The sequence below is a fragment of the Balaenoptera ricei genome, chromosome 19 (assembly GCF_028023285.1).
Source record: "Balaenoptera ricei isolate mBalRic1 chromosome 19, mBalRic1.hap2, whole genome shotgun sequence".
NCBI classification, from domain to species: Eukaryota; Metazoa; Chordata; class Mammalia; order Artiodactyla; family Balaenopteridae; genus Balaenoptera; species Balaenoptera ricei.
The window spans coordinates 9,177,432-9,195,660 of NC_082657.1; the positions used below are offsets into that span (position 1 = coordinate 9,177,432).

The window sequence follows — 18,229 nt, forward strand, 5'->3', positions numbered from 1 at the left end:
GCCCGATCCTCCCCTCTTGCCCCCTCCCAACAAAGCCGAATGTGACAGAGGAAAGCTGAGATGGGCCACGTCTCTCTCACCGTGCTCCACAGAAAGCAGGCTTGGCCGGGGTGGGGAGGGGGTGGGGAGCGGTTTGGGTCTCACTCTCAGCGTCCCTCCCCCGTAGGCTGCTCTGCCAGGGCCTGTGCTGGGCGCTCGGGGGAGTGGGGGCAGGGGGTGAAGAAGGCTGGGAGTGCTGCCTGCTGTCCCTGTGTGAGAGAGACAGACACACAAGGCCCGGCAGTCTGCGCTCCTGGAAGGAGGCATCAGTTCATCATCAGGGAAGTAGGGAAGGCACTCCAGGTAGAGGGAAGAGTGTACTGGGGCACGGAGACGTGAAGGAGCGTGGTGTGTTCACGGGGTCAGGGCCTTCGAGGCCAGGCTGGCGGTGATCGTTCTTCATGTCAGACTCCTCCGGCCAGAGTGTGAGTTGCACCAGGGCAGGAGGTTTTGTCCACTGATGTAGTCCAGGCACCTAGCCAGGCACATAGTGGGTGCCCGATAAATATTCGATGAATAAAACAGATTGTCTCATTTAATTCTCACAACAATCCCAAGAGGTAGATGCTGAGATTATTTACTTTGTTTCTCAGAAGAGGAAACTGAGGCTCAGGTAAACTAACCTGCTCAAGGCCACACAGCCGGGAAGCGGCAGAGCCAGGCTGGGACGCGGTCGAGTCTGCCCGTTCGCTCAGAACTGAGCCCATTTCTCGTGTGGGAAAATAACATAAGTAGAGCCTGAGGGTAGTCTGGGAATGGTTGGGGAAGTGACCCAGAGACTAGAGAGGAGGAGCACGGGGGCAGAGGGAGGCTTCAGACGCTCGCAGGAAGGGGCTCCCCAGTGACCGGTTTGGGTGTGAGGGTGAGGACGGTGGAGGAGGTGATGGGTGCGTGGTGGTGCCCTGACCAAGACAGCCCGCCTCCCTTCTCTCCACCCTCCAGTCTCCAATGGCCCGCTGGAGTCGGTCACCCTGGAGAACAGCCCGCTGGTGTGGAAAGAGGGGCGGCAGCTTCTCCGACAGTGAGTGTGTGGAGGGCAGGGTGGGGGCTGGGGGGCGAGGAGGCATGTTTGGCTTGAGAGATGAGCCCGAAGACTCCACAGTCCTTCCTATCCCCACTGGGGACCCTGAGCTATCAGGATCCCTGCTGGCCACAGCTGAGCCGGCCCGTCACCCTGTCGGGGAGAGCAAGGGGAGACTCCCTGCAGGAGGCAGGTGTGGGGGGGATCCCCACTCTTGGAAAGCGACCCCAAGTGCCTCTGTGCCTTTTTTCCCCAGGGGTAATGTTAAATTGTTTTTTATTAAAGAGATGTGTGTGTTTTAGAAAACTTGGGAAACATAGGGAAACAGAAAGAAGAGAATAAAAATCACTCGTAATTCCACCACCCAAGGAATTTCATGCCCCTGTAAACATTTTGGCACATATGCTTTCTCTTCCGTGGATATGTATTTGTGCCTGTGTGTGTGTGTGTGTGTGTGTGTCTGTGTGTGTGTGTTTTATAAAAGTCGGGGCTCCCTCTTCGCAGTGTTTCATAATGCATTGCTTTTGCTAAGTGTTGTGAACATTTTCCCACATAAATTAGTTATGTTGCAACATTTCAAGACCTGTATAGTAATCTGTCACGTGGATAATCATAACTTCCTATGGCCAGTCTCTTCTTGTGTATTTCGTTGAAGGTGTTTTTTCAGTAGACAGTGTAACAAACACCAGGAAGTTATTTGTCCATATCCTTGATTTCCTTAAGCTGAATATCTGGGAGTGCAATTGCTAGCTTAAAGGGTGTGCAAACAGTGACAACAGAAAGATCATCACAGGCAACGCTTGCCAGGTACCTGTTATGAGCCTGACACCGTGCTAAACGCTTTGCACACAAGGATTCCTCACATAAACCCCCGTGTGGTGTAACTGCTAGCATTCCCCTCGTTTTCACAGATGAAAAAACCAAGGGGCAGAGAGGGTATCTGTTTATGGAAGGTCACAGCTAATCAGCGGAGGGTCTGAGGTGTGATCTCGGGCAGCCTGTCCCCAGAGCCCAACTCCTTCCACACCACACTTTCCTGCCCCTCCACTGGTGGGGAGGGGAAGCGTTGGACACACAGGCACCCGAGGTGAGATAGCAGGCCAGACAGCAGGCCAAGGCAGGCGCTGTCTGATGTTCCCAAAGGGGCAGGGGCAGGCTCAACAGAAGAGGCTCTGGAGGCGCCTCCTGAGGACCAGCATGGGACTCTCTGTCTCCAGTCTTTTGAAACCACAGATACTGATAGTTGATTTTTTTTCCCATTTTTCAGCTTTTAGACCAGTCCCAGCTGGCTTCAGTTTTTGTAATTGCAGAAGTAATAAATGCTCATTCGTAGAAGTGAGTAGAGTAAATGCCAGAAGTTCCTATTAATATCCCCAATCTCGCTCTCCAGAGGTCACTGCTCTTAAGTTTAGTGTGTTTCTCTCTAGGCCTAGCGAGGGGCGTGATACAAATGTGTGTTTGTGTGTGGTCTATACTTATATGCACGTTCTTTTTTTCCCACAAACACTTGAATTGTAAGGAACGCCTAACTTAGAGTTTTTGTTCCACTGTTCATCATGGCCCTCTTCCCTTGGCACTCTGCTCCGTTTATCTTGTGCGTAGTGTCCCAGCAGTCATTTGCTTCCACAGTCCTCAGCAGCGAACGTGTAGTTTGGCCCCTGCGTTTTGGCTCACCCGTATGTGCAGTGTCTCCGTGAGCATCTGTAACAGCACTGTGCACGTGTAGAAAGGCTTCCACTGGAAATAGTCTCAAAGGGGAAACGGCGGGGTCAGGGGTATGCTTCTTTGAAATTTTGATGTATAGTCTGAAGTTGCTCCTCCAAAAAGCCTGGCCCAATTTGCATCGGCCCCCCGCAGCGTATGAAGAAGCCACAAGGTCCCTGACCCGCTCTGGTTCTGCCTCCCCGCAGGTACCTGGAAGAGGTGGGCTACACCGACACCATCCTGGACATGCGGTCCAAGCGCGTGCGCTCTTTACTGGGCCGCTCGTTGGAGCTCAACGGGGCCGTGGAGCCCAGCGAAGGCGGCCCCAGGGCCACGCCGGGCCCCGGGGGACTCAGCGGCGGCGAGTCGCTGCTGGTGAAACAGATCGAGGAGCAGATCAAGAGGTGAGCCCTTGGGTCTGGCGGGCGCATCCCTGTGTGCCTTCTCCGTCCTGAGGAAGTCAGCCGTGCTCTGGGGGCCGCTTCCTTCCTGGAGTGTATCGTGGGCTCCTCTGTCCCTTCCTTGTGGGGTGTCCAGGTTCTGTCTTGGGTTCCCCTGGGTTCCCCTTGGTTCCCCTCCCCTGGCGTGGCCTTGGTGCTGGTGTGCACCACAGCTCCCGCTGGCCTGGCCCCCTCTGAGGCTCAGGCCTGTGTGCTCCCCAGGAAACACCGAGCCCCTGCTGAAAGCAGACCCCGGGCCACACGCCAGGACCAGGGGGTGAGGGGGGCACAGCATGTGGTCTCCGCCCCCAGGGAGCTTTCATTTGTTCATTCTCTCATCAGTAATTGTAATTTGTCAAAATAAATAACTTAATGGGTGGTGACGTGAGGTGCTATATAAAACGCAGTGAGAAAGAATGATGGGAGAAGTAATACTGCTTCAGATGGGGTGACATTTGGGCAGAGAACTGCATGGAGTGGAGGCTAAGCCACCCAAGCAGCTGGAAGGAGAATGTTCTAGGCGGAGGGAACAGTAAGTGTAGAGGTTCCAGGACGGGAAGGGCCTGGAACGTTCGGGAGCGGGCAGAGAGGCTGGTGTGGCGGCAGTGGCGTGAGCACATGGGGGCTGTGGTCTGTGGTGCGCTGAAATCTCAGGAGTCAGATCACACGGGCCCTCACGGGCCACGAGAAGGAGCTTGGAGTCTGGGGTTGTGGGAAGCCAGTGGTTTCGAGCAGGGGTGTGACATCATCTGATATACTTGGTCTGCTTGGAGAAGGAGAGGCTGACGGAGGGTCGGGGTGGGAGCCGGGAGGCCAGGTAGGAGACTGCTGCAGACGTCCAGGTAAGAAATGATGGACATTAGCAGTGGAGGGGTGAGAAGGGGGCCACTTCTCGGTGGGATTTTAGGGTGAGCCGACACTATTTAAAGGACTGCCTGTGGGGGGAGAGGAAAAGAAACTAGGGGTGACAGAAGGGTATGGTTTGAGCAGCTGGGAGCAGCGCTGACCCAGATGCAGGAGACGAAGGGTTGGGGGGCTTCAAGGGGCCCGTTGAGGATGAGTGGAGTTTGCGGTGCCTGTCTGGCCCCCAGCGCGAGGGGTGGGGGCGCTTGACTCCTAAATGCACCTCCAGTTCACCAGCACACGGGCGGGTTGGGAAGCCACGGGACGCGGCAGTCGCTGAGGCAGAGGGTGTCGATGGTGCCGAGAGGAGGTCCGAGGACCGAGCCCTGGGGCGGTCCAGCAGAGGAGGCCAGGCCGAGGCAGCTGGCGAGCGGGAGGAGAGCCTGGGCGCAGCGTCCCGGCGGAGTGGCAGCCGTCCACCCAGGCAGTTGACAAGAACTCTCTGGGGCATCAGCCCAGTGGCAGAAAAGGAGGATGTTGGCATTTATCTGAACGTCAAGTTCTACCCTCCTTTCTGCCCTGGAGTCAGGCTTGGAAAATAACCTCCGTCGCTAAAACTTGTCATCCCGATGGAGCCGTTAAACAGCGGGCCCGGGGTGGACAGGGGAGCGCCGTCTGTCAGTGGGGAGAGTGCGGGTGTGAGGGGCCCGAGTGGTCGTGGAGTGACTGTGGAGTGACCGGGTCCTCTTTCTTGCTGGGCTTGTCCCCGCCGCTCGCCTGCTCTGTGCTCGTGGTTTGAGCGGGCCGTGGGAACGGGGGCTGCTGAGTCAGTGGCGCTTTGCTGTCCAGCTCTCCTTCTGGCTCAGCATGTGCCAGGGCTGTGCCGTCAGGGTTGGGGGCTAGTCTGGAACTCAGGGAGGGTCAGAGCTCAATGAGGGGTCGGGCCTGGTCTGTGGCCCCAGTGAGGGTTCCAGCTGGGGTGTGTCAGGCAGAGGCTGGGCTTGAAGCCCTGCGTGTGGTCAGAGTCAAGGTTCCTCTGGGGTCAGGGTGGGCTCGGTGCTCCTGGGAGCCGGGTCCAGGCTCTGGCCCCCGAGCCTCGGCGCTCTCCCATCTGAGCTTTGTCGCCTGGCAGGACTAATGCCCCCTCTGCCCCCCTGTCGTGGGCAGGAATGCGGCTGGCAAAGATGGCAAAGAGCGCTTGGGTGGCTCGGTGCTGGAGCAGATTCCCTTCCTGCAGAACTGCGAGGACGAGGATAGCGACGAGGACGATGAGCTGGACAGCGTGCAGCCCAAGAAGCAGCGCGTGAAGGTGAGCGCGTGAGCTCAGGGGACGCCCTCCCCCTTGCTGCGAGCGGACCCCTGCTGTGTGCAGAGCGGAGTGCCTCTGTGAGTGCTCTGGGGCTGCCTCTAAGGACTGGTCTGTGTCCTGACCATGTCCCTTCCCTGGGTCCCCATCTCCTGTCCCGCCGTGCCATTGCCTCAGGTACCTTGGGAGGCGCCTAGGTCTTTTCTATCAGGGCCGGCCCCTTCTCCACCTGCACCCCCGTCGTTCTCTCCATCCTCCCTCCTTGGGCTCAGATGTTCCCGAGAGGCCTTTCCTGAATCTCCAGGTTAGGCCAGCTCTGAGACGCCCTCTCACAGTGTGCTCTCCTTCCGGCTAGCCTGACCACAGTCGGACTTAGAAATGTTTTGGTGTGACTCTGCCTCTGTCTCCTGCAGTAGATTGTGAGCTCCACGAGGCGGAGACTGGGCGAGTCTTTTACTGTTCCCTCCCCAGCACCCTGAGGGAATGTGGCCGGGCCCAGGGCTCAGCCTGGAGCCAGGTCGGGGGACTCCAGGGGGGACTTCGTAGGATGTGAGTGTCCAGTCTGCTGTTGGTGGCAGGACCCAGGCCCAGGGACACTGCCCGCAAGGTAGAGCCCACATCTCCTCAGCTTGGCCTGGAGATACGGCTCCCACCACATTTCCCCCCACTCCTTAACTGCCAGAGCCCCGTGCTCCTGCCATCCTGATGGCGCCGTCCTTACGCGAGGCCGGGTCTCATCTGTCCAGTAAACGACCATGTGGGCCTCCATGGGCCCAGCTCTGTGCTGGCAGTGAGGACATGGAGACACCGAGGTCCGGTCCGGTCCCGGCGTGGAGGAGCTTGGGGCCAGTGTGGGCTTCTAGGTAGCCAGAGGCAGAGTGACGTGCCACAGTGGATGCAGGGACACGTGCCCGGGAAGGGGAGCCTGTGGGAGACGGCCTCAGGGGCTTTCCTTGACCCGGCCTTCCCACCCGAACTCCAGCCCTCCCTCCTCAGACTCACCTCAGATACCCCCCTCCTCCAGGAAGCCTTGTCTGACTCGCCCTTGCTCCCCTTCCCCCCACAGGGTCAGGAGGCTCCTGTGGGGTCCTGACCAGGACCATTCTGGGTCCTCCCTGTCTGGTGTCAGGTCTGTCCTGGCCTCAGCTCTGTGTCCAGTGTCCCCGGCGTGGCTCGGCGCAGGGTCCCGTGCAGGTCAGGCGCTCAGTGAACGCACTGAGGGGAGTGGAATGCACAGAGCCGGCACCCTGGCACTGGGGTTGCAGGAAAAGCAGGGTGTCACTGAGTCCGGGGTCTCTAAACTTCTTCCCGGGTCCAGAACGCCTGGTCCCTCCTGCCCCCTGTTGGGATTTTCACTCCTTTTGCAGGTCTCGCCTCAGCCTCCTCTGGGAAACCTTCCCACTCCTCTCCGCTCCTCCCATCAGAAATGATCGCGTACTCCCTTCGGCCTTTGCGTCAGTCACCGCATCTGTCCCACATGCCCTGTCAGGTGGCTCGTTATGTAGGGGCCCCATGCTTCCCCAAGCCCTCTGTCTCCACACGCAGACCTTCAGTGACCAGACCCTGATTCAGAAGACCTGCCCGTGACTCCCAGAGTGACCGTGGCCTGGCTCTGTGACTGTGGGCACGTGATTCTCTTTGTCTTGGCTTCAGTCTCAGGGGCTAATAGTCCCTGTCTCTGGGTTGTTGAGGAATTAATTAAAATGAGTTCATGTGTACAAAGCCCTTGGCTGCACGGTGGCTGCCAGGCCAGGTGCTCGGCGGCAGCAGTATTAGCAGTGCTTGGCAGGGGCCTGGCACGAACAGTCCCAGGCAGTGATGGCAGGACGTAACCGCATTGGGCCCCTCTCGTGGACTGAGCCCTGCCATTATCTCTCTGGGCAGGCTGTCTGAACCTTGACCCTGGGTCTTCTCCCAGGAAGGAAGAGGAAGGCACTCACGTCCCATCCCCCTCCTCCCACACAGGCCAGAGGCTGGCCCTCCACGATGCCTGAGCCTGAGCATAGCTGCTCCAAATTCCTGCCCTCCAGACCCAGCTCAGGATGCTGAGCCTCTGGGAGGACGGGCATCAGCCGTGCCCTCGAGGAATTCACAGTCTGACTGAGGCTGGGCCCAGGCAGGGAACACTTAGGAGGGAGAAGCCTTCCTGGAAGAGGTGGTGTTTGGAACCAGTGGTCTCCGAAGCACTTAAAGCAGAACTCGGATTCAAAACTGTGTTTGAATATTCTGAAACTCCCTTAAGCCATTTAAGTGCAGCCTTTGAAGTGCCAAGTACACAGCTTCCGGATGGCGCTTTATGTAAAACAGTGATGCTTACGCCACAAGAGGGTAAAGAATCATACGCAAGATGTCACTTCATGAGGCTGCATCTCAAAGGTGTCCGTGTGGGGAAACACAGGTGTGATGCTGCTCGTAAATTCACAAGCCTGGGATTTGGTCCAAGCTTGTGAATTGAGGAAAACAGGATGCTTTGGTTCTTGCTCCTGGTTAAGACCGACTGTGGGAAATAGCAAACTCAGTATTCACTCGCCCAGCATTCTGTTTCTCAAAATGGAGGAATTGGGGTGTTTTCTCTCATTCTAAAAGTAGCTCCTGCTTGTTATGTAAGAAAACAAAAATTCAGCCAGTGTAGAAAGTTATAAGGAAGACTTGGAGAACCTCAGGTAATCTCACACCCCAGAGCCGTCTTAGTGTATAAGGAACGGCTTGGACCTCTCAGTCTCAGTTTTCCTTATCTGTAATATGGGGATAATAATTACAATAATGGTAATTATTCATGGGGTTGTGAAATCATATATGTGAAGCTTACTCAGTGCACTGAATAACCCAGAGAGGCTGGCACAGTAAGTGTTCAGTTATTACTGTTGTACCCATGGATCTGTTCTCACTTTGATTGAGCACCTCCTTCCACTCACACCCGTAGACACACATATATCTTCCCTCGCCCCCGAAACAGGCTGTCATGTTATCCGACATTTTTTCATGAGAAGTACTGTGCTGGGGGGCGGGGCATGGGGGAGCAGGAACAGCCTGAGCGAAAGCCAGGAGGAGGGCCCTGTGCGGGGATCACTGCTGGAGGCAGCAGGAGCGCAAGGGGTCTCCAGAGCCAGGCTGGGGGAGCAGCTCCTCCAGTGAGGAGCAGCCCTGAACGCTCCCAGCAGGGGGAGCACGGCATCAAAGTGTGGGGCTGGGGCGGACCCTGTGGGCCGAGGCCAGGAGCCTTGGTTTCTCTGTTCCTGGAGACTGGGTGGGCTTGGGCCCATGCAAGAGCCCCTGACCCCTGGTTGTCTCCACGCCCCAGCTGCCATCCAAGGCCCTGGTTCCTGAAATGGAGGACGAAGACGAGGAGGACGACTCAGAGGATGCCATCAACGAATTTGATTTCCTGGGCTCAGGAGAGGACGGAGAGGGCTCTCCAGACCCCCGGCGATGCGCCGGAGAGGGGACCCACCATGAACTGGGTGAGTTGGGGGTTTTCTGGCCCACCTTCCTCACTGCGGGCACACACAGCCGCCTGCAGCTGCTTCCTGCCCCAGGGTCTCCACCGGACGGATACACTTCCTGAGAGGAGGGTGGCCAAGGAGAGCGGGAGGCCTGCACCACGATGGCCAGGCCTTCACTCCTTCCCTGGAAAACCCCTGTGGGGACACAGGCAGGCCCGGCTCTTCCTGAGGCAGGGCCTCCAGCCCTCCGCTCGAGCAGCCAGTTGTTGGCGACCTCGGAGGGGGCGGGGTGGACAGGATGCGGAGCCGGAGTGGGGGAGGCAGACGGGGCAGAGCCGCCGCGTCCTGTCCTGTGACTCCAAGCTGCGAGGCCCTCGGGGTCATGGAGGATGGCTGGGGACTGAGGCCCCGGCAAGGGCGGCCCGTGGAGGGTCCCATCTCAGTCTGTCTCCTCTGCCTGTCCGCCATCCGCACCCGGAGCCCAGGGCTTCCCGGCCTCCCCGCAGCTGCAGGAGAGCTCTCGGAGGTGGGGAAGGCATCGCCTGCACGTGGCTGAGTGAACCAGTCAGTGACTCCTGCCCGGTGCCTTGTCCCTGCAGAAAGCCGGCGGGTCAAACTCCAGGGAATTCTGGCCGACCTACGGGATGTGGATGGGCTGCCACCCAAAGTGACCGGCCCACCTCCTGGCACACCCCAGCCCCGGCCCCACGAAGGTAAGAGGCTCCTCCACCCTGGCCCAGTCCTGAGGGGCCCGCGGCAGAGGGAGGCTGCAGAGCTAAGCCCAGGGCTTCTGTGTCCTCAGGGTCGAGGCCCAGCCTCTAGTCTGCAGCCTCCCTGTCCCAAAAGTTCGTCTGTCTGTCTCTGTCTCCCTCTCTTTTTGTCTGTCCTGCCCTGTCTGTCTGTCTCTCCCTGTCTCTTTCTTTCCAGCTGTGATTCTTGATCTTGTCCTCTCCCTGTCTCTCTTTCTCACTCCTTACCTCTCTCTCTGCCTCTCTCTGTCTTTCTCTCTTTCTCCCTGCCCCTCTCTGCGCCCTCCCTCCCCTCCCCCTACCAGGTTCCTTTGGCTTCTCCTCAGACGTTTTCATCATGGACACTATCGGGGGCGGGGAGGTGAGCCTGGGGGACTTGGCAGATCTCACCGTCACCAACGACAACGACCTCAGCTGTGATGTAAGTTCTCAGGGTGCCCACCCCCCACAGGCCCCCATCAGGCGTCGGCGCAGTGCCGGGACTGGCTGAGCTCTGACCGTGTGCCCGGCCTGTGCCCAGCCCCTCACACATGAGGACGATGTGAGATCATTCACCAGCTCACTGTTCCACAGAGGGTGCCGACACAGACAGGCGGTGGGTCTTGACTGCGGTCACCGAGGTGCCTGGCCTAAAATGCTCTGGCGCCTGTGTTTTAATCATGCTGCCAGGCTCCTTCTCCCGGCGATGCTCCCTCCCACCCTGGGCTTCCATGCACCTCAAGTCCGGGACCCACCGCAGGCAGGAGGCAAGGGTGAAGGGGGTGCTGAGTCAAAATACAGCATCAGAGGAAGGGGGCTTTGGGCTGGCGGCAGTTCGGGTAAGAAAGTCTGTGCAGGAGGTGAGAATTGAGCTGACTTTGGAAGGGAAGGTGACTTTAAGCCACAAAACAAAAAATCAGGCAGATCTGGTATGTTGGGCTGGAATGAAGGGAGACCTTAGGGCCAGTGTCCTGAGATCCGTGGCCGGGCCTCTGGCTATCTGGGCATCTCTGAAACCGGCACGTGTGGGCATGTTCCTGTAGCAGGACATTTACCACAGCTTCTAGCAAGATTTCAAGTGATCCCAGCAAGGGTAGGACACTGCTGTGGGGTGTTGGGAAGCGAGACTGGAGCGGAGGGTTTGAGCAGGGAGCACGCTGCAGAGCTCTGCTCTCCCCGAGGTGAGACCCACCCCCACGGGGCAGCGTGCATGGGATGGGGTAGACCCTCCGGCCTAAACCTCTGTGGCAGAAGTGGTGACCTTGGGGGACAGAGCCCAGATGAAGGGGTTCATCAGGGGTACACCTCATCTTGGGGCAGAGCACTGAGGCTTGACTGACAGTCTGCTCGTCTCCTTTCCCGAGCGGCCCTCCCCAGGTACCCCACCTGGAGAGCGACACCATCGTCCGCCAGGACCTGTGGAGTGTCTCTGGGACTCTCCCTCAGAGGCCTATTGATTCGGCTTCCCAGTCTCTCCCCACTGTGTGCTTGTCCCCATCTCCACTCCGCAGTGTCTGGTCTGCCTCACCTCTCCCTGGGAGACTTCCCTCAGGACCTCTTCACCTCTCTCTCTACAGGCACTCTTGTCTTCCCCAGTCAAGCCCCCCCACGGGGCGGCCGGAAGAAGCTGTGTCATTTCCTTGCTCTAAACCCTTCTGGGGCTCCCCTGTTGCTTGGGATGAGCTGCACATTCCTGAGCGTGGGCCACTATTGTGGCTCTGGCCAGCCCTCCTGGCCTCATTTCTTGCCGCTCTCTCCCTTGCTTTCTGCATCCCAGGCCTCCTCTCAGGCTCAGGATCCACCCTTGCTGCCTCTGCCTCAGGGACTTTGCACATGCAGTTTCCATCCTCTGTCCCCTCCCCTTACCTGGTTACATCCTGGTGGCTTGTCAGTTCCTCAGGAAAGCCTTGTTGACCCCCCACGGAGGAGGACAGGCCGCCCCACACCTACTCTCAGTGCATTTGTAATTCGTGGCACTGCTCGCAGGTCATAATCCTCTGCGCTGTGGAGACGATCTGATTGTCTCCCCCAGGCTCCCTCTGCACGGTGAGATCCCCAGGGTTTGGGCTCACCTTTGCCTCCCCAGAAGCCAGCCCAGTCCCTGCACACTGCAGGCACTTGCTGAGTGAGGGAGGGGACACTGCGGGCAAGGAGGAAGTAGGAGAGGGCCGGGCTGGAGGCCAGTCTGTGAGGTGCCCCGTGTGGGGCTGGGAGTTGGTGTCTGCAGGACAGCTGGGGTGCACGAGCAGACACTGAGGCAGCTCCCCCACCCCAGCTGTCTGACAGCAAGGATGCCTTTAAGAAGACCTGGAACCCCAAATTCACCCTCCGCTCCCACTACGACGGCATCCGCTCCCTGGCTTTCCATCACAGCCAGTCGGCTTTGCTCACTGCTTCCGAGGATGGCACGCTCAAGCTCTGGAACCTGCAGAAGGCGGTCACGGCCAAGAAGTGAGAGCAGCAGCCCCAGGGTGGGGGGTGGGGAGGGCATCTGGGCGCAGGGGACAGGGTGATGAGGGGCCCGCAGCGACATCCAGCTCCTCTGTCTCCCCCAGGAATGCCGCGCTAGACGTGGAACCTATCCATGCCTTCCGGGCTCACAGGTAGGGAAGTGCCCCCAAAGGCAGCCTGCCCCTTGGCCCACTCACTGCCATCCTGGGGGCTGAGGCAGGGTGGCAGGAGGGCTCTGAGTCCCTGTGACCCTCTCCACACACCCCACCTCGCTCCTGGCGCTCTGCAGACTTTCAGTGCCCCCGTAGCTGGTTCTCAGCACAGCCTTCGGAGGAGGAAACAGACGCGGGGAGTGGGACAGGCACCTTGCCTGGGTGGCACCACCAGAGGTCCAGACGCTGGATTCCTTTTTGCCAGCCTTGAAAAATGCTAGTGGAGCACTTCAGGGTCCCGTGGGGGAGGGGGAGCCTGGAGTTTTTCGTCTCCCCGCTTCACCCAACTTGGTATCCTCCAGGGGCCCCGTGTTGGCAGTAGCCATGGGCAGCCACAGTGAATACTGTTACAGCGGTGGGGCAGATGCCCGCATCTATAGCTGGAAGATTCCAGACCTCAACATGGACCCCTACGACGGTTACGGTGAGGACAGCTCCCTCCCCTGCCTTCCTTTCCCCCACCCCCCTGCCACCGGGGCCTCTTGGTTCCCGCAGCCCCCAGGCTTCACACTGGGTACTGGGGGTGGGCGTGCCAAGGGCTCCCGGTCTGGTGAAGCACGGGCCAAGGCGATTCAGCACGTGCCCGAGGGTGGGACAAGGCGAGGCAGCAGGGGGGCGGTGGGGGAGCGTGTCGCAGAGGAGCTGATTGGGGTTGAGCTTTGGGGCCGGGGACCAGCCCGGGCGAAGGTGTGGTGGGCCTTGGCAGCTCTCCGCTCAGCTCTGCTCGCGTCTGCATGGTCAGGCGGAGGGAGCCGGCAGGGAGCAGGTAGAGCAGGTGAGACGGAGACTCTAGCTGGGCCAGGCTGTAGGGAGTTTGGCTGTATCCTTGGGCCACCTTTCAGATTAAGTGGAGAAGTGACCAGACTGTCACATCTGTTCAGTGTCCGTGTGCCTGCCCTCTGACGCCTCTTCTGATAACCCTTTTGATCACACACGTGGCTCCGTACTACAGGCTGTCATGGCAGAGTTTAGAGGTCTGTGTCTCCTCTCAGAGAATGTATACTGTTTTCTGAAGAATAGTCTCACCCTTTCAGAGGTCAAGGGTCAGTCCCAGGCAGTATCTGCTCTAGACCAGGCAAGTTGTCACACGTTGGGTGTCAGCAGGACCCAGCCGGACCACCTGTGTGGACCAGGGAGGCAATGGTGGGAATGACCAGAGGGCTTTGGAGAGACCGGGCAAGGCCGTGCTCTTGGGCAGAAAAGACCACAGGGACCGAGGGTGGGGCTGACCCACAGGGGCCAGGCTGCAAAGGGTCCCAGGGCCACAGAGCCACCCTTGTCCCTCATCCCCTTAACTAAGTCCTAAAAGGTATGTCTCGAGCAGCGGCTTTGTGCCAGGCACTATCCCGGGCCTCCGGGGACGGCAGGGAACAAGGAAATCCCTACCTTCTGGAGCTCCCACTCTGGGGCACCTTCAGAGCCCTAAAACCTTCACAGAACAGCTAGTGGTCAGAGCAGCTCTGAGGGCGTGAGGATTCGGGTACGAAGCCAGGCGAAAGGGCAGCTGGAGCTCAGTGCCTGCGTCTCGGCAGAACTGGTGCTCCAGGGCTGTCCCGGCTGGGACCGGGGCTGGTGGCCCTGACGCAGCCCTTCTCTCCCTCCGGCGGGTCCAGACCCGAGCGTGTTGAGCCACGTCCTGGAGGGCCACGGGGACGCGGTGTGGGGCCTGGCCTTCAGTCCCACCTCCCAGCGCCTAGCCTCCTGCTCTGCTGACGGCACCGTCCGCATCTGGGACCCCAGCGGCAGCAGCCCAACCTGCCTCTGTACCTTCCCCACAGCCAGCGGTGAGTGGGGGGGACATGGGGGCGTGCGGGACCCTGACAGGTGGCACAGGAGCCGTACAGAGCCGGAGGCCCCCAGAGGAGGGGCGCCTCCTGTGCCCCCCCACACCCCCCGCACCCAGGGAGGAGCGGGGCCGTTAGGCAGCCTTCTCTCCCCTCCGCCTTCAGATCACGGGACCCCCACCTCAGTGGCCTTCACCAGCACCGAGCCTGCCCACATCGTGGCCTCCTTCCGCTCTGGTGACACCGTCCTGTACGACCTGGAGGCTGGCAGTGCCCTCCTCACACTGGACTCCCGGGGGAACAGCGGTAAGGAAGGGCCCCAGGAATGCCTCCAGGGCCCCAGTTTCTCCTGTGGCTTTGGTGACCTGCTGCCCAGTCAGCGGAAGGTGGCTGCCCTGCCCCCTTGGGGGTTCTGAGAGGGACGGAGATCAGGTCCCGGTCACTGCCATCATTGACGGCACAGGGTGCTCGGGAGGGCTGACTGGAGAGACATGACGCGGGACTCGCGCGTGGGCCACTTGGCGGAGCAGAAGGACCGTCTTTGTGTTTGTCATCCCTCCCGCTCGCCCCGGGGCCACGCAGCGTCCACTGCGCGGAGGAAGCACTGGGCCCAGGAGGGAGCGGCTGGGGTGCCCAGCCCTGCTCGACGTCTCAGCAGAGGACGGGCATGGGGTGGTGGTTCTCCTCTTTTCTTTGTCCCGGTCTCCCTGATGCCCTCCCACCCGTGGCCTCTTCCCCTCTCCCTCCTGTTCCTGTCAGGCCCAACCCAGGTCAACCAGGTGGTGAGTCATCCAAGCCGGCCCCTCACCATCACCGCCCACGACGACAGAGGCATCCGCTTCCTGGACAACCGGACAGGTGAGGCCCAGCCTTCCTGGCCGCCCCTTCACGTGTGCTCACGGGGAGCAGGGGTCAACCGGGCTCGGATGGCAGACCTCCTGGTGTCCACGTTGAAGGCTCAGTGTCCCTTCTAGCCCCTTCACCTTCCCAGGCAAGGCGCAGAGGGGAAAGTAACCTGCTGCCCACCCTCTCTCCCTTCAGGGAGATCCGTGCACTCCATGGTGGCCCACCTGGATGCAGTCACCTGCCTAGCCGTGGACCCCAATGGCGTATTCCTGATGTCAGGAAGTAAGTCAGGAGCCTCCTGGCTCCTAAGGAGTGAGGGCGTGTGCCTTTCCCTGCAGGCTGGGGAGAGGAAGAGGAAGAGAGCCAGGCTCTGGTCCCGAGGGCGTACTCCGGGGGCTCCCTGAGGATGGGGAGCTGGTGGGAGTGCTGTCCGAGCAGGGGCCTGGAGCCCCTCCGTGGCTGGAATGGCAGTGGTCACGAGGGTGGGGACAGCAGAGCGCTGTGCCCCGGAGCCCACTGTAGGCCCTCTCCCGCATCATCTCATTGGATTTGAGTGAGGTTGGTACTGTTATTCCACTGCACGGATGTGGTGACTGGGGCTAGAGAAGTCACTTCACTTGGTCACAGCCCCCTGGGTTGCAGGAATTGAAGTTCAGGTTTATCTGACTCTCAGTCCCCACGAGGAATTTTAGCATTTGGTGCACCTGCTGTGTGTGGATAAAGGCACTGAACCCCAGTGAGTGTGGTGCTGCGCCTCAACGGGATGGGCTGGGACTTGGGCGGATGGAGAAGGGGCTGAAGCTCCCCAGGGGGGGAAGGGTGTGCGCTGGCGGTCACGGAGGCCTGACCAGACCGAGCCTGCCCCGGGGTGTGAGCGAGCGAGTGCACACACAGGCGTGAGCAGTGGCAGTGGAGGGCGGGGGTGACCCGGGACGGTGCTACAGCTGTCTCCAGGGAGGACGCCGGTTGAGGGAACAGTCAGTGAGACCAGGCCCAGGCAGAATTTCAGTACAGGGCCCAGGTCCCCCCACCGCAGCCTGCCGGATCCCGGCAATGCCTAAGTCCGGCGGTCTCCCCGCAGTGGCTCATGGCCCCAAGGCCTGGCGCAGTCTACTCCCCCCCACCCCCCGCCTGCCTGCTCAGGCTGTCAGTCTTCAGGACCTGCCCCTGGCTGTCCCCGCTGCCCTACCCCCTGGGCCACACAGTCCTCACACTGACTGACTTGTGCTCACAGCACTTGTGACCACCCGGCCTCGTTTATCCTGTTCTCTTGTTTACTGTCTCTCGCACACTGGGACGCAGCACCACAGGGGCGGGGAGATTTGCCTGTTTTGTTCACCACGCCCCCAAGTGCAGGACACAGTAGGTGCTCAGTGAACACTCGGTGCCTAGATGGCTGGATGATAGGCTGGTCAGAAGGGCAGTCCTTCACACTGGGCATCTGGAGGCAACTGGGCAGAGGAGCGAGCCCCACCCAACTCCCAGGCCTTCAGACGAGGCCAGGTTCGGGGGGCGGGTCTGGGCAAGGAGGCGGGGGGACCCGGAGCTGCTGGGTGACGGCCCCTCCTGCTCCCACATCTGCACAGGCCACGACTGCTCCCTGCGTCTGTGGAGCCTGGACAATAAGACGTGCGTTCAGGAGATCACGGCCCACCGCAAGAAGCACGAGGAGGCCATCCATGCTGTCGCCTGCCACCCCAGCAAGGCCCTCATCGCCAGCGCGGGCGCCGATGCCCTGGCCAAGGTCTTCGTATGATGCCCACCTGGCCCCGCCCAGGCCGCCACGCTGGCTGGGGAGCGGGGCTGGGCAGGTGGGACTGAGGTGAGGGGCCAGATGGGAGGTAGGCTTGGCTTGGGAGGGCAGAAGCCCCCTGCATCCTCACTCCCAATGGGGCCCTCACAAACACCCCTTCGCCTGGCATTTCTAGAGGGTGCCAAGACCTGAAATCCTAGTAGGGATGCCCTGTGAGAATTGCCAAGGTAGCCCCTGGGCATTCAGAGGAGGGGCTGGGGCCTAGAGGGGCTGGAGCTGCCTGGCCTCTTGCACCCTGGAGGTCATGGTCCAGTCTCCCCTCCCTTCTGTCCCCCATAGGTGACTCCCAGCCTTGGTCTGGAGGCCCCAAGGCCTGGCTTCTTCCTGCCTGCCTTGGAGCCTGGTGGTGCTAACTGGCCCTTTCCCCAGGAGGCCCTCCCCTCGGCCCGTCCTTCCCCGGACATCCCGCCGGGGCGTGGCCTCCTTCAGGAGTCGCCCTCCAGGATGGTCTCTGGGAATTTTCTCTTCACCCTGACACCCACTCCAGGTCTCTGAGCTGCCTTCTCAGGGGCCGTACAGCCAGGGCTGGGTGTCCTTAGGGATTAGCTTTTCCAAGACGCCAGAAGGTGCCAGGTTCTCTCTTTGAACCCCTGACCCCTCCTTTCCACCTCCCTGGACCCGGGTGGGAGCTGTGCCGGGAGGAGCCCCCGATGCCCTTGCTCTGGGTCTGCCGGGGCCCTGGAGCCAGCTGCAGGCTGGGCTGTCCTCCGGGGAGGTGCGGGCCTGGCCCACCCCGGGAGCGCGCCCAGTAAACCCCCTCCCCTCCAGTTCCCTCAGCACAGCTTTCCAGACACTACCCAATGCCGCCAGGGCCAGTAACTGCCTGGGGAGCTGGTGATGCCCTCGGGGGAGGTGCCCGCCCCTACCTCCCCCCAACACTCCTCCAAGGGCAGCCCCCCCAGACCCCCATGGGGTCACCCATGGGGAGAGATGGCCTTCTCTTGCCCCTCTGTGGCACATGGAGGGTGGAGTGGGGTCCCCCGGGTCCCCCATAACTCCCTGTATATCTGTATAAATAAATGGGATTTTAATGGAGCCCCACCCCCACCCATGTTGTTATCACTGTGTGATAGTCTGTCGGTCTCCTCTCCTGACCCTCCACTCTCTTCCTCTATTTATTTCACTCTCGTTTTTGGGTTCCACCCCGTGCCCTTGGGCCCCCTTCCAGGTTCCTGTTTATAAGCCCCATCCCTTCTGCCCTGGACTTGCCTGTGAACCTTGTCTCAATAAACCCTTTGGAGTAAGATGGGCGGCGGTGCTGACTATTGAGGGGACCGGGGGACTCTCGGGGAGGAGTAACTGGCTCTGCCAGGGGTGGGTGGAGCTTGGCGAGGGGATGTGATGGGTTGGGGTTTCGTGGTAGGGCGGGGGTGCAGAGAGGGGCCCAGATCTTGGGTGGGGTGTGGGTGGAGGGACGGAAGTGGGGGCAAGGACCGAATCTCCCTGTGCCCCTCCTTTCTGTCCCTAAGCGCTCCCTCCCCAGGGGCTACAGCTGAGCCCTGACTAGCAGATGAAGCGATGTGACGGTTCAGCTCCTCATCCCCCCCGCCCCCCGTGTGATGGTTGGTAGTGAGGCCAAAGTGCTAACCCAGAGTACTG

The 18,229-nt window shown here is 60.3% G+C and overlaps 1 protein-coding gene across 2 annotated transcripts in view; it reads left to right on the forward strand.

The window, feature by feature from the left end:
* Positions 1-17,677, forward strand: part of STRN4 (striatin 4) — a 25,444-nt gene extending 7,767 nt beyond the window's left edge. The window contains exons 4-18 of one of the 2 annotated variants that reach the window (XM_059906152.1): positions 982-1,060; positions 2,971-3,168; positions 5,215-5,356; positions 8,655-8,814; positions 9,396-9,509; positions 9,851-9,966; positions 11,800-11,975; positions 12,080-12,127; positions 12,490-12,611; positions 13,801-13,971; positions 14,137-14,277; positions 14,731-14,829; positions 15,013-15,099; positions 16,404-16,639; positions 16,910-17,677. In XM_059906152.1, coding sequence (XP_059762135.1) covers positions 982-1,060; positions 2,971-3,168; positions 5,215-5,356; positions 8,655-8,814; positions 9,396-9,509; positions 9,851-9,966; positions 11,800-11,975; positions 12,080-12,127; positions 12,490-12,611; positions 13,801-13,971; positions 14,137-14,277; positions 14,731-14,829; positions 15,013-15,099; positions 16,404-16,573 — 1,823 coding nt within the window. In that variant the 3' untranslated portion in view covers positions 16,574-16,639; positions 16,910-17,677. The remainder of the gene's footprint in view (positions 1-981; positions 1,061-2,970; positions 3,169-5,214; positions 5,357-8,654; positions 8,815-9,395; positions 9,510-9,850; positions 9,967-11,799; positions 11,976-12,079; positions 12,128-12,489; positions 12,612-13,800; positions 13,972-14,136; positions 14,278-14,730; positions 14,830-15,012; positions 15,100-16,403; positions 16,640-16,909) is intronic. The other variant, XM_059906153.1, reaches the window with a different exon arrangement.
* The last annotated feature ends 552 nt before the right edge of the window (positions 17,678-18,229 follow it).